At 44.2% G+C, this 15,341-nt stretch overlaps 1 protein-coding gene across 1 annotated transcript in view; it reads right to left on the bottom strand.

Moving 5' to 3' along the window:
- LOC134585412 (hatching enzyme 1.2-like) overlaps positions 1–15,341 on the bottom strand; it is a 140,668-nt gene that overhangs the window by 92,934 nt on the left and 32,393 nt on the right. Inside the window, exons 4-5 of the mRNA XM_063440825.1 lie at positions 671–811; positions 456–573 (exon numbers count right to left, since the gene is read on the bottom strand). Of these exons, the coding sequence (XP_063296895.1) occupies positions 456–573; positions 671–811 (259 nt within the window). The remainder of the gene's footprint in view (positions 1–455; positions 574–670; positions 812–15,341) is intronic.

Here is a 15,341-nt window from a genome sequence, read left to right as displayed (position 1 = left end):
TAGTTATGGTGTTACAGTGCAGTGCTGATGGTACTCGCAAGTACTAGGAAGCAGCGATTGATGGAGGTACCTGGTCGGGGTGCAAGGTGGTCCCTCACAAACGGCATATAATATGTGTGTGTACAGTAAATGAGTTAGAGGAAAAGGACAGATAAACACAAACACAGCAGAATTGTCACTAAGTAAATCTTAGTTAAGTAAATCTACAAATTGCCAATGCAGTCGGTATTTGTCCATATTCTTTGGATTTTGTCCATTATTGAATTACCCTGATAGACTTCAAGCACTATGACCACTTCAAAACACTGTAGGGTAGAATACTTTTATGATTCCTCTGTTAAACTGTGAATATGATTAAGCATTATTGGTCATATGACTTTAACCCAAATATAGTTAAAACATAGAGTCTGTCTTTTAGCAAAATGGGACTTCTTTACTCTTCAATTTGTACGTACCCATTTCCAGACTCTATGCCGAGATAATCACGTTCTGTCTTTCTTTCAACAAACTTCACACAGGTGAGGAGTTCAAACTCCTTGAGGGATTTTTTAATTCCATTCTTCACTTCCTCCGCTGAATACAGAAGGGAAAAGTAAGTTCATGTTTTTAATGTGAATAAAAAAAGTACTGCAACAAAACTCGCAGTTGTTTATTAATGGGAAAAGCTCACTGTATGTATCGGCAAGCTCATAAGGCACAAAAACTGTCCCATTTTCCAATGCATTCCAAAAGCACTTTGAACAGATCATGACACCACGAGAAGGGGCAGGGTGGGGTGCGATGTCACCTTCAAGTACTTGGCCAGTAATACCTGAAATTACATTTTTTTTATTAGTTATATAACTCAGAACACCTACAGTCTACTGTAAAACCCACCTAATTTTAAAAATGTAATACTGAAGAAGGTATACCCTCTTTGAATTCTATGGTTTACATATCAGGACATAACAATGCTCCAGTCTAGCAAAATGCTAAAATTTTAGCTTTTATAGAGGTGGTCACACTTGCTGACAATTAATTAATCAGGAATTTGATAATCGTTGGCTACTTGGGGAATCAAAACAACTGCATGCTCATCCCACTCAAGCTGGTCTTAGCTCTACTGCATGTGAGTAGACAATTTGGAAATCTTTTATATCCCTGCACTTTATTTTAGACTTATTATACTACTGGAGACCTTTTTTATTTTTCTCTTTGATATATCTATGGACCCTGAGCATCCCGGTGACTAGCAAGCTTAAGAAAGGAGAATGCCTAGGCGCTTAGGAACTCTCACATATATCTACCAAAAAAGTAATTCTGGGAAAAGTAATTTGGTTCTGTCTATATTGTTAACTTTCTGTATAGATTTATTTAATAATTCTTTATCATCATCTTTTTCTTCAAACTGCATCCTGATTTTTTTCCATCTGTTCATTGTACACCTACCCATCGGTGCAATTCTGCTTTATTCTTTGGAACTGTCCAAAAGGTACATTATTTAAAACAGTGAATGTCAACAGCTTTATTTTAAATTCCAGTTGTCTCCATCCACCCTGCTTACTTTTCCCAAAGGATAAGGAGACACAGAACAAAGACTCTTAATTGTCCTTTAATATTTAATTATAGTGCTCAATCATATCTTTTAAAAATAAATATTAATACAAATTGCCATCTACTGTTACAAGACCCTATATTAGGTTAGCTTTTACCCCCAAACCTATTTTCAGAGGAGCACTAACTGTAACAGATCCCCCTGTTTTGCGTTGGATCTGTAATATACACTGTGTGGCGAATTATTAGGCAAATGAGTATTTTGACCACATCATCCTCTTTATGCATGTTGTCTTACTCCAAGCTGTATAGGCTCGAAAGCCTACTACCAATTAAGCATATTAGGTGATGTGCATCTCTGTAATGAAAAGGGGTGTGGTCTAATGACATCAACACCCTATATCAGGTGTGCATAATTATTAGGCAACTTCCTTTCCTTTGGCAAAATGGGTCAAAAGAAGGACTTGACAGGCTCAGAAAAGTCAAAAATATTGAGATATCTTGCAGAGGGATGCAGCACTCTTAAAATTGCAAAGCTTCTGAAGCGTGATCATCGAACAATCAAGCGTTTCATTCAAAATAGTCAACAGGGTCGCAAGAAGCGTGTGGAGAAACCAAGGCGCAAAATAACTGCCCATGAACTGAGAAAAGTCAAGCGTGCAGCTGCCAAGATGCCACTTGCCACCAGTTTGGCCATATTTCAGAGCTGCAACATCACTGGAGTGCCCAAAAGCACAAGGTGTGCAATACTCAGAGACATGGCCAAGGTAAGAAAGGCTGAAAGACGACCACCACTGAACAAGACACACAAGCTGAAACGTCAAGACTGGGCCAAGAAATATCTCAAGACTGATTTTTCTAAGGTTTTATGGACTGATGAAATGAGAGTGAGTCTTGATGGGCCAGATAGATGGATTGGTAAAGGGCAGAGAGCTCCAGTTCGACTCAGACGCCAGCAAGGTGGAGGTGGAGTACTGGTTTGGGCTGGTATCATCAAAGATGAGCTTGTGGGGCCTTTTCGGGTTGAGGATGGAGTCAAGCTCAACTCCCAGTTTCTGGAAGACACCTTCTTCAAGCAGTGGTACAGGAAGAAGTCTGCATCCTTCAAGAAAAAACATGATTTTCATGCAGGACAATGCTCCATCACACGCGTTCAAATACTCCACAGTGTGGCTGGCAAGAAAGGGTATAAAAGAAGAAAATCTAATGACATGGCCTCCTTGTTCACCTGATCTGAACCCCATTGAGAACCTGTGGTCCATCATCAAATGTGAGATTTACAAGGAGGGAAAACAGTACACCTCTCTGAACAGTGTCTGGGAGGCTGTGGTTGCTGCTGCACGCAATGTTGATGGTGAACAGATCAAAACACTGACAGAATCCATGGATGGCAGGCTTTTGAGTGTCCTTGCAAAGAAAGGTGGCTATATTGGTCACTGATTTGTTTTTGTTATGTTTTTGAATGTCAGAAATGTATATTTGTGAATGTTGAGATGTTATATTGGTTTCACTGGTAAAAATAAATAATTAAAATGGGTATATATTTGTTTTTTGTTAAGTTGCCTAATAATTATGCACAGTAATAGTCACCTGCACACACAGATATCCCCCTAAAATAGCTAAAACTAAAAACAAACTAAAAACTACTTCCAAAAATATTCAGCTTTGATATTAATGAGTTTTTTGGGTTCATTGAGAACATGGTTGTTGTTCAATAATAAAATTAATCCTCAAAAATACAACTTGCCTAATAATTCTGCACTCCCTGTATGTTGTACCAGCCTCCTACCATGTTGCCTGGGAACCTCTACATTTTGTTTTCCTCTCATCATCCACATTGCCTTGCACCCAAGGACAAAAACTGTTTCTGGCCCTTTAACTGTGTTGTGCAAAGAATGGGTACGTTTGATATGGCACTTCGGATACAGCCAAAGTGTCGAAGTAGTCGAAGTAGTCGCCATTAGACAATCGAACAAGTGGCAGCGGCCATTTTAATGCAGTCAAACGCGGTCAGCGGTGTGCCGTCAAATCCCTGAAACGGAAATCAGCCACACATTTGAATGAACACCGCTGACCTGTACCTTCCCCTACCCTTGTACACTGCGGCTGGAGACTAAGTCCCATTCGTAGATTCGAACACACGTTCGAATGGGACTTTGTCATCTTTTTAATGTGAAATAGACTGCCACTCAGCTAACGACCACCGGGGAAGTTTAATTTTGTTTTACTTCGACACTTCGACAGAAGTCGAAATGCATTTGATTATTCGAACGCCGCCTTCGGATGGGACTTTGTTATTTTTCAAGGCAGAAATAGACCGACCGCACAGCCTGAATCTGTGGAACTGTTTTGGGCATGCAAACAGGCGTGCAGTCGGTCCAAAGAGACTTTTCCATATCTCTGGAACCCCTGAACGGATTTGTACGAATTTTGAATATGTTTGTCCCCAGGTTGTGTTGTTCCTAAAATATAAGTTTTATTCCTGTGTGATGAAATATCATAAAGTTATACTTTTTTTATGCATTTTTATAAGTTTTACCTTGGAGATAATTGAGTAGATACAGTAAGAAACTCAATTATCTCCCAAGCAGAGGGAAGGGAATCTGGGGGTTGTAACCCTTGTCTGATTGGTTGATGTCTTATTGCCTGTGGGCATCTACCTTGCAGGGGAGCACTGCATAAAAGCAGAGTGTGTGTCATTAAACATCAGTTCTACTTCACCCTCAATCTAGAGTCCTGTCTCTTATTAGGGGTAACTGCTATACAGCTATTCACACTAGCTCTTGTAAGAGCTTCTTCACTTGGAACATGACTGGATGCTGAGAATCCTCCTCACTGATTGGGAAAAGGACACCCTCCAGCAGTTGAAACCCCTCTGCTACATGGGGTAACCGCTATACTAACAATCAATCAAAATCTGGTCCATAGTTTTAAACCTCCTGATCCCGAAAGACACTTTCTGAATGACCAAAAAGGTCTTTGTAAATAAATATAAATAAGTTACGTTTTATCTATATACTTATAGGCTAAGACACTCTGTTCCTCCCCTTCTTTCTAATCTGCAAAACAATAGGACCACCATTTATGAAGATCACAAGTTTTTACTCATATAGGACAAAAAAGGAATATAAGTTTGAAGACCGCATCACATGTCACTCAAAAAAAGTAATTTACCTGCTAGAGTGTGGATGCGGTCTTCAATATGTGGGACAAATCAGAAGAAATTTTAAAAAATATTATTTTTTTTTCTAAACAATTTAGACACACCCATGTAATCCCTAAATCCTGGTCTAGTAGGGGGTCCTTGAGGACTGGGTTTAGAACCCCTGCCCTAAAGTATTGTGGCATACAATTAATTAAATTACCCTGAAGAGGAGTTGATTTAACAAGAATATTAACTAACCAGGAGCTGTTTTGGATATTTTTTTACGATGTGAGAGGTGCAGTGTGTTAAAGACCTATGTATTGTAAAGGCCTTGAGCCATTCTGATCAATGTTTAGACCTAGCTCCCTCTCCCAATCTATGGTGAATGTAGGTAATGGCCTTGTTCCATAAAAAATTAAGGTGTCATAGCAGACCGATATTACTATCTTTTTAGGTATCTTGTTTATGCACATTTTCTCTATTAAGGATGGGCTTAGTAGGGACACCTTAGATAGGGACACCTCCTGCCTCGACGTCCACATTATGGAAGTTAGCTGGAGATAATATAAGTACAATGATGGGTTTAAGCTATGGGTGGACCCGAGATGAGCAAATGATGATAGCTTGTCGTCACTCCATAGTTGGTACAGGAACACCAATTCCCTGTCCTCTTATCCTCTACTGCCAAATGTATGTAAAACACTTACACCCTGTTCCAAATTATTATAGTTACATAGTAACATAGTTACTGTTACAAACTGCTATTTGTAACTGGCCCTTTAAATGGAAAACAACCCTGCTTCCCTGGATTGTGGAGAAGCCTATTTGCCAGCCTCCTTCCTCATGACTATGGCCCCTGGAAGATTGTGCCCCTGAAAACTTATTAACTTTTATTGGGTGTGTATGGCCCTTTAAGAACCGTCTGGGGGACATATTGTGACTTTGCTGAACAATGCCCCTTTAAGACTATGTCCCCAGACCTGTAAAATAACTTGCCCCTGGCTCTCTCCCACTTGATTCAGTAAATAGGGCTTACTGAACCAAGTACCACACAGGCGGACCACCCAGAAGTTAAAGTATGCAGGCAATTTACCTCCCAGGCTGTGAGGTGGCTGCGGTGCTGATGGTCCTTTGGTGAGCGCTAGGAGCATCCTTTTCTACGGTCCAACTTCCAGCCAGCCTGGAGGCAACCGTAACAGTTACATAGCTGAAATGCGTCCATGTGGCAAAACCGACCTCGCCACGTGTCCTTGGAGGGGGCTGCTTGCCCGCCTCTTGCCTTTGGACTATGGCCCTGGGAGATTGGGCCCTTTTACAAAACATATTCGGCCCTAACAGAGTGCATGTCACTCATTCTGGCCCTTTAAACACAGTGGGGCCATTCGGCACTTGCCCTGTGTGATACCCCCAGATAGCTATGCCATGGAGCCTATTCATATAATCAAAGACTATGGGAAAGACTTTGGCTCCATGGCAATTAAACTGTATTTGTGTGGTCTGCGTGCCATTCACCTAATAATGTGCACGCAGACCTGAGCTATCTGGGGATATGTTACATGTCTGTGTTTAATGTATAAGAAGTGACTTTATATATTTTAAAACCTAATCCTGTATTTAGGTACCCACATATGTAATGGAGTTTTGTCTTTGACCTGGGAGATAATTGGATTACTTCTCCAATTATCTCCAGGGCAGAAGGGAGGAAACCATGATGCATTGTGGGGATGTTTTACTTTTACTGTTTGAGCCAGATTTTGCCATGATGCAAGCCAGGGCCCAAAATATACTTTTACTAACTTTTGAACCCCTGGTCTGATTCATGCAATGTTTTAATATGTTGTTCCCCTGAATGGATTGATTGTGGATATGTATTTTTATGTGAATGTGCTGTATGGTTTTAGAGTTATGAAAGTTGTGTAAAAAGTATATTTTAACTGTATGTATAATGGGATTATGTGTCACACTAAGGGGAGGGGATGTGTGGGTTGCACCTATGATACTATTGGTTATTTTATGCCTCCCCCTGGGTGTGGCCTGTATGTGTACACTTGTTATAAAAACCAGGCTGGGTGTGCCAGACCTGAGATTCTGCTTGACCCTCAAACCGATGTGTCGTCTCGTTTTTGGGGGAATTGGATTGTATGCTGACTGCCAGGAGTGTAAGCGGATTATATGCTTTTCCTGTTCAGCTATTCCAGGGTTCGTGTGTTTCCAGTTCGGGAGTTGGAAGATTTGTACAGTTTGCAGTCCGGGAGATTGGTGCTTGCAGTAGCTGATGGTCTATGGAAAAGGGGATTATCGTCTAAACTGGGTTTTATCCTCTTGTAAGTGAAACGGTCCGTTACAATTGGTGGCAAGCGGCGGGATCGTTCCTACAGCCAGAAGGACAGCTACAGACAACACCAATTCCTTGGAGTTACAAATTGAGGGCAACGTTAGCACTCGTGCAGCGGCCCAGGCAGCAGAGGTATCCAGCGACTTGGAGCAGACAAGTATGGAAGGCTCTGATGCTGAAGATTATGGGCTGGCCAAGGTGAGGCAGCGAGTGGCCCAGTATGGGGGTTATGTATCCATGGAGATATTCCAGGGGATCTGGAACCAGGTCATGGCTAAGCGAAAATCAAGGATGGACGGAGAGTATACTCAGCGGAAAGAGTGTTACAGCAGCAGAGTAGAGGCTGCATCCGAGGAGGTTAGCCGTCTTCCCCTGAGGCGGCAGTGTGTAACCCAGGGAGCTAAAGGTGCCGTCCTTCCTCCCCAGCGGCAGAGTAAGTCCCAGGGTGCTAAAGGTTTCATCCTTCCTCCCCAGTGGCAGATTGTATCCCAGGGAGCTGAAGGTGTCGTCCTTCCTCCCCAGCGGCAGTGTGTACCCCAGGGAGCTGAAGGTGTTGTCCTTCCTCCCCAGCGGCAGTGTGTATCCCAGGGAGCTGAAGGTGCCGTCCTTCCTCCCCAGTGGCAGTGTGTACCCCAGGGAGCTGAAGGTGCCGTCCTTCCTCCCCAGCGGCAGTGTGTACCCCAGGGAGCTGAAGGTGCAATCCTTCCTCCCCAGCGGCAGTGTGTACCCCAGGGAGCTGAAGGTGCCGTCCTTCCTCCCCAGCGGCAGTGTGTACACCAGGGAGCTGAAGGTGCAATCCTTCCTCCCCAGCGGCAGTGTGTACCCCAGGGAGCTGAAGGTGCAATCCTTCCTCCCCAGTGGCAGTGTGTATCCCAGGGAGCTGAAGGTGCCGTCCTTCCTCCCCAGCGGCAGTGTGTACCCCAGGGAGCTGAAGGTGCTGTCCTTCCTCCCCAGCGGCAGTGTGTACCTCAGGGAGCTGAAGGTGCAATCCTTCCTCCCCAGCGGCAGTGTGTATCCCAGGGAGCTGAAGGTGCCGTCCTTCCTCCCCAGTGGCAGTGTGTACCCCAGGGAGCTGAAGGTGCCGTCCTTCCTCCCCAGCGGCAGTGTGTACCCCAGGGAGCTGAAGGTGCAATCCTTCCTCCCCAGCGGCAGTGTGTACCCCAGGGAGCTGAAGGTGTCGTCCGTCCTCCCCAGCGGCAGTGTGTAACCCAGGGAGCCGAAGGTGCCGTCCTTCCTCCCCAGCGGCAGTGTGTACCCCAGGGAGCTGAGGGTGCAATCCTTCCTCCCCAGCAACAGTGTGTACCCCAGGGAGCTGAAGGTGTCGTCCTTCCTCCCCAGCGGCAGTGTGTCCTACAGGGAGCAGAGACCGTCAGTCTCACACCCCAGCAGCAGGACAAAATAATGAAAGGGGAGACAGCTGGTCCCCCTCTCCACCAGCAGAGAGAGTGTCAGGGAGAGGAGCCTGTTAACCCCTCTCCCCAGCGGCAGTTGACAGTCCAGAGAGAGGAGCTTGTTGTTACACCCTCTCTCCCGCGGCAGCCTAACCCACCAAGGGGAGATGTTGAGCCCCGCAACTGTGCAGATGGGACCGTAGTCTCTGCACTTACAGCTCAAGGGGTAGGGATGGTCGGTCCTGTCCCCCAGCCACAGAGCAGTGTAGCCAGAGGGGAGACAGTCGGTCTCTCCCTCCCACAACCAGGCTCCAACCAGGCTACTTCCGCGGTAGTACTGGTGCCAGGGCAGAGTACCGCTGGTCTCTGCCCACTCAGCAACCCACCAAGGCAGACTACCAGTCCCCCACACAGCCGTGGTGAGACACCTGGACCTGGACAAAGTTCTCCTCTACCCAGGTGTAGTAACCAGTTATTGTGGGTGGGCTGTACTGCTGTTTCTGTTTTGTGGGTGGGTTGCTGGACTAACCAGGGCACTGACCGTCAGGAGGTCAGATACCCTGTTAGTCGGGGGGGTAAAGGGGAGAAGTGTGGCAAAACCGACCTCGCCACGTGTCCTTGGAGGGGGCTGCTTGCCCGCCTCTTGCCTTTGGACTATGGCCCTGGGAGATTGGGCCCTTTTACAAAACATATTCGGCCCTAACAGAGTGCATGTCACTCATTCTGGCCCTTTGAACACAGTGGGGCCATTCGGTACTTGCCCTGTGTGATACCCCCAGATAGCTATGCCATGGAGCCTATTCATATAATGAAAGACTATGGGAAAGACTTTGGCTCCATGGCAATTAAACTGTATTTGTGTGGTCTGCGTGCCATTCACCTAATAATGTGCACGCAGACCTGAGCTATCTGGGGATATGTTACATGTCTGTGTTTAATGTATAAGAAGTGACTTTATATATTTTAAAACATAATCCTGTATTTAGGTCCCCACATATGTAATGGAGTTTTGTCTTTGACCTGGGAGATAATTGGATTACTTCTCCAATTATCTCCAGGGCAGAAGGGAGGAAGCCATGATGCTTTGTGGGGATGTTTTACTTTTACTGTTTGAGACAGATTCTGCCATGATGCAAGCCAGGGCCCAAAATATACTTTTACTAACTTTTGAACCCCTGGTCTGATTCGTGCAATTTTTTAATATGTTGTTCCCCTGAATGGATTGATTGTGGATATGTATTTTTATGTGAATGTGCTGTATGGTTTTAGAGTTATGAAAGTTGTGTAAAAAGTATATTTTAACTGTATGTATAATGGGATTATGTGTCACACTAAGGGGAGGGGATGTGTGGGTTGCACCTATGATACTATTGGTTATTTTATGCCTCCCCCTGGGTGTGGCCTGTGTGTGTACACTTGTAATAAAAACCAGGCTGGGTGTGCCAGACCTGAGATTCTGCTTGACCCTCAAACCGATGTGTCGTCTCGTTTTTGGGGGAATTGGATTGTATGCTGACTGCCAGGAGTGTAAGCGGATTATATGCTTTTCCTGTTCAGCTATTCCAGGGTTCGTGTGTTTCCAGTTCGGGAGTTGGAAGATTTGTACAGTTTGCAGTCCAGGAGATTGGTGCTTGCAGTAGCTGCTGGTCTATGGAAAAGGGGATTATCGCCTAAACTGGGTTTTATCCTCTTGTAAGTGAAACGGTCCGTTACAGTCCATCAAGTTCAGCCTTCCTCACATATGTTTTTGCTTTTGATCCAAGAGAAGGCAAAAAACCCAGTCTGAAGCGCTTCCAATTTTGCAACAAACTAGGAAAAAATCCTTCTTGACCCCAAAATAGCAGTCAGATGTCTCCTTGGATCAAGCAGCTATTACCCCACTAATTAGAGATTATATCCCTGTATGTTATGTTTCTGCAAGTATTTATCCAATTGCAGTTTAAACATCTGTATGGACTCTGACAAAACCACCTCTTTATGCAAATAATTCCATATCCTTATTGCTCTTACTGTAAAAAAACATTTTCTTTGCCTTAGATGAACTCTCCTTTCTTCCAGCCTAAATGTGTGACCTCGTGTCCTATGTATAGCCCTGTTTATGAATAGATTTCCAGATAATGGTTTGTACTGGCCCTGAATATATTTGTATAATGTTATCATATCCCCTCTCAGGCGCCGTTTTTCCAAACTAAAGAGATTTACATTTTCCAAAATTGGCACCGTGTAGAAAAGTCCAAACAGTGTCTGTGAGTTAAAATGGCCGCCATCCATTGTTCTCACCATGTGCTTCATCCATTGTTCTCACCATGTGCCTCTGAATCATGAAATGGTGGCCACCCAGTAACTCCACAGTATGTCCCCAGATGGTTCTTAAAGGGCTAGTAGCAGCATAATAAAATACAACATGCCCAAATCAGTTCCTAGAAGGGCAATACATCCCAGGGCCATAGTCGCAGGGCAAGAGGCTGGCAAGCAGTCCTCTCCGGGCACAAGTGGCGAGGCTGGTTCTGCCACATTTCTCCCCTTTACCCACCAGACAAACAGGGTATCTAACCTCCTGCTAGTCAGTGCCCTGGTTAGTCCAGCAACCCACCCACAAAACAGAATCTGCAGTATAACCCACCCACGAAAATTGGTTACTACACCTGGAGTAGTGGGTTGCTTGTCCAGGTCCGGGAGCTCCACCTCAGCTCTGAGGGGTACTAGCACTCTGGATCAGTGGGTTGCTGGGTGAGCAGAGACCAGTGGTACTCTGCCCTGGTGCCAACGCTACCACGAGAGTAGCCTGGTGGGAGCCTGGTTGCTGGAGGGGGAGACCGACTGTCTCACCTTTGGATACATAGCTGTGCTGCTGGAGGGGGAGACTGATCGTCTCCCCTTTGGACAAAGCACCATGATGCTGTGGGGGACCGACTGTCTCCCCTTTGGCTAAACAGCCCGGTTGCTGGGGGACAGGACCGACCGTCCCTACCCCCTGTGGTTTGGGCACAGAGACTACGGTCCAATCTGCACCGGTGTGTGGCTTATCATCTCCTCTTGGTGGGCTAGGCTGCCGCTGGGGAGGGGGGACAAGGTTCTCCCCTCCCAGTAGAAGACTCTGCCACTGGGGAGCAGGACCGACTGTCCGTACTCCATGTAGCTTGGGCGCAGAGACCATGGTCCCATCTGCGCCGGTGGGGAACTTAGTGTCTCCCCTTGGTGGGCTAAGCTGCCACTGGGGAGAGGGGGTAACAAGCTCCTCTCCCTTACACACTTTCAGCTGCTGGGGAGGGGAGACACTGCTCTCCACTCCCTGCATTTCACACTGCCGCTGTGGAAAGGAGACACTGCTCTCTATTCCCTGCAAATCACACTGCCACTGGGGATCTGATCCGACCGCCCAGCATCCCTGTAGCTCACCCTACCACTGGGAAGGGAGGATGCTGCTCTCCTCTCCCTGCAAGGTACACTGCCGCTGGGGAGGGGAGACGATGCTCTCCACTCCCTGCACTTCACACTGCCGCTGGGGATCTGGGCCGACTGCCAAGCATCCCTGTAGGGTCTGTAGAGAGACCGCCGTCCCATCTCCACCTGCCATCTGTAGGTCTTCTAAGGACCAGTCTAGGAGGTCTGGTTCTGCTTGTTGGGTAGGTTGGGGCTGCACGAAGCTGAGCAGGTGTTGGAAGTCTTGCTCCAGCTCCCACTCCCTTGTTACCAGGTGGGTCATGTCTTTGCTCACCTCGCATTCATCAGCCCAGACATACATGCCCATCCGGTAGTCGTAGATGTCCCAAAACCTAGACCCCTCTGTGCTGCCAAGATCAATGTCGTCCTCCAAGGCATCCCATAATAAACCCGGGCCATCATAATCATCCCCCTCCGGTAAGTCGTGCTCGGCCGTCCAGGGGGTAAGTCGAACGGTATGCCACCAGAGGGCCTGGTATGCGTTGTCTAACCAGATCTCTCGCCATACCAGGGTCTCTAGTCTTGTCACCCACTCATCCAGGGGCTGCTCTCCTAATAGATACATCTGCATCGCCACGCGCTTCTGTAGCCGCTGCTCATCACTGGGTAGATTCTCCCCTCGCCGCCACTGGGCATCTTCCAGGGCATCATACCAGAGTTCCTCATCATGGACTCTAGCGTTGCCCTCAATTTTTAACTCCAAACATTACCAATGTCTCTGAGCTGCTGAGTATATCCTCGGAACCGGGGGATCTGGGTGTACCACATATCCAAAGTTCACCCAGATCCGTTCAGTAGTTTGGAAGATACAGTTTAATGCAGATTTCGTAGAACATATACAGGCAATATGAAAAATAATTACTGTATAATGTGTCCCCTGTTGTATAGTTTAAAACTACTGCACGATGAGAGTGTGTTTCGCTGGTTTGCGTGATGACGTAGAAGTGGGCGGAGGTACGCACGCATCCTGAGGCGGGGAGGCTGAGCTCGTAATGGAGGATGAACGCAGCGTTCTGCAGCAGCAGTAGAAGCAAGGTGTTCTGCCCGTAATGGTCGTAGGGGCTGCATGAAGACAGGTCGGGTCTGGTGCAGGAGCGCAAATAGAGTGCTGACAGAGAGCGGACAGATTGACCGTGGGACCGTGGCAGTGTGCATAGATTTATCGGTCCAATCAGTGTGAGCACGAACAGGGGCTGTGCCCTAAGATGCCTTAAGAATTAAAGGACGCTGAGAAAACTAATAACAAACAACCTGCTTATATGAAGTAAAAAGAAGACAAGCTAAGTACTTCCTTTTTTTTTTTATATTCTATATCTGTAGAACTGGGGTAGAAACCGAGAGAAGACCAAGAGAGGAGGAAGATAAAGGAAAATAGAAGGTGAAGCTGACATTGAAAAAAAAATATATACATAAATAATTTAAAAAAAAAAAATGAGATAATTAAGATAAAACGCAAGAAGTAGTAAGAGGACTGAATAGGGGAGAGAAAAGGAGGATATAGAAAAAGGGAACAGAGAAAAAAAAATTAAACTACAGGGCTAATTAATAAATCAGAATCACTAGCTCAAACTAAGGGGAAAAGAAAGAGTTTGAAAAATCTCTATTAAAACCCCCAATTGAAAATCTCCATTAAAAGGTGAAAGGAAGGAGAAGGAAGGAAAAAAAAGGGGAAGAAAAAGAAACAAGTGAAGAGAGATCATGGCAACTAAGTCATCAGGAAAAGCTGCCACTAAAAAAGCAGCAAAACAAGATCTACAACTAGAAAAAAAAAAAGCCCCTATAAACTTTTTTTTCACCAGGACAAAAATCTAATGAAGAAAAAAATCTTGATAGCTCAATTATGTATTCATCAAAAAGTGAAGAGTCAATTCAAAGCCCATCTAGTCAAATAGAAAATTATATTACTGCAGACTTTCTAAAACAGTGCTTAGAAGAGCAATTGGCAGCAATAACAGCTGAATTCAATAAAAATACAGCTGAGACAAAAAAAACAATTTTTGGAAATATCGGAACAACTAAAGCAAAGTGAAGACAAAATCACAGCTTTAGAATTTGAAAGCAGAACATATAAAGAACAAAATGACCAGCTGAATAAGCAAGTGAGACAAATAGAAGGAAAACTAGGAGATTTAGAAGACCGCTCAAGAAGAAATAATTTGAGATTAAGAAACGTCTCAGAGGCAGTTACACAAGATAAAATATCTGAGTACCTGGATACTTTATGGGTAACACTTAATTTAGATTTGTTGACCCTAAACACCAAAATGGAGAGATATCACCGTTTAAACAAACCTAGATCAGCTCCTCAACAATCACCGAGAGATATAATAATTCATTTTCAGTCCTTCCAGTTTAAGGAAGCAATATTATATGCATTCAGAAAAAAACAGATTAATATAGAAAAGTTTGGCGATATCAAGATATTTCAAGACTTATCTTTCTATACTAGACAACAAAGAAAGAAATTCATGTCGGTTACAAACTCACTAAGAAATTTAAACATCAAATACTCGTGGATCTACCCCAGTAAAATAAAGATTATCACAGAAGGAATAATTGAGATATTCACGACTCCATCCCAGATTGAAGAATGGATAAAGAAGAAAGAAATAACTTAATCAAGAAGGAAAGAGGAAGAAAAAAGGGGAGGGAGAGGAGAAGAAGTGAGAGGGAAGGTAGAAGGAAGAAGGAAGCTACTGGAGATCAAAAGAAGAAGCAAAATTTAACTGACCCAAAGAAATTTAGAAACTTCCAAAGGACGCTGAAATATTTATGATAAAAACATAAAGAACAGACTGTACTCAAAGAAGGAGAAATCAAACTAGAAAATAAACGTCTAAATTTAAATATTTTATTTTTTATTTTATTTTTTCCCTATGTATCTCATTTGTTTTAAGATTTAAGTAAGGAAATGCACATGATATTAAGTATGATATACCAAAGTTTATGAGGAGAAAATGGTACACTTAGAAATACAATTTGCACATTGATAATTTAGAAAGAAATAAATTTAATGATAAGATAATGAAAAGAAAAATAGTAATATAGAAGTGCTGACGAAAGAACTTTCACTTTCTCTTTGAGTATGTTTTTTAAAGGTTACAAGAATAGTAGCGATAAATTAAAGGGTCTAAATGACTAAAGAAATAAAGAAATAAAGAGATGAGATCACCTAGATTAGTAGGAAAATAAGGTAAAGAAGGGAAAAAGGAGACAATCTAGTAAGATAAAGTAAGACAATCACCAGAGCTTTTTTTTTTTTTTTCCCTCTCTCGACCTCTTATCTCTCTCCTTGAAGAAAGGGAGCAGAGCAAAAGTAATACTTCATAGAGCAGTGGGAAGAGAGTGAGTGATGAGTGATGAGAAGATAGAGGAAAAAAGAAAATGAAAAGTTTTAGATTTGGTTCCTCCAAGCCGGAGAAACAGCCTCCCCTGCTGTAACCTGAAAAAGGTTATTAGTGGATACTAAGATCCACTTAGAAAAGTGTTTTTT

The sequence above is a fragment of the Pelobates fuscus genome, chromosome 2 (assembly GCF_036172605.1).
Source record: "Pelobates fuscus isolate aPelFus1 chromosome 2, aPelFus1.pri, whole genome shotgun sequence".
Taxonomy (NCBI): domain Eukaryota; kingdom Metazoa; phylum Chordata; class Amphibia; order Anura; family Pelobatidae; genus Pelobates; species Pelobates fuscus.
Note: the sequence above shows the minus strand (reverse complement) of the source record. Positions and strands in the feature narration are given on the sequence as shown.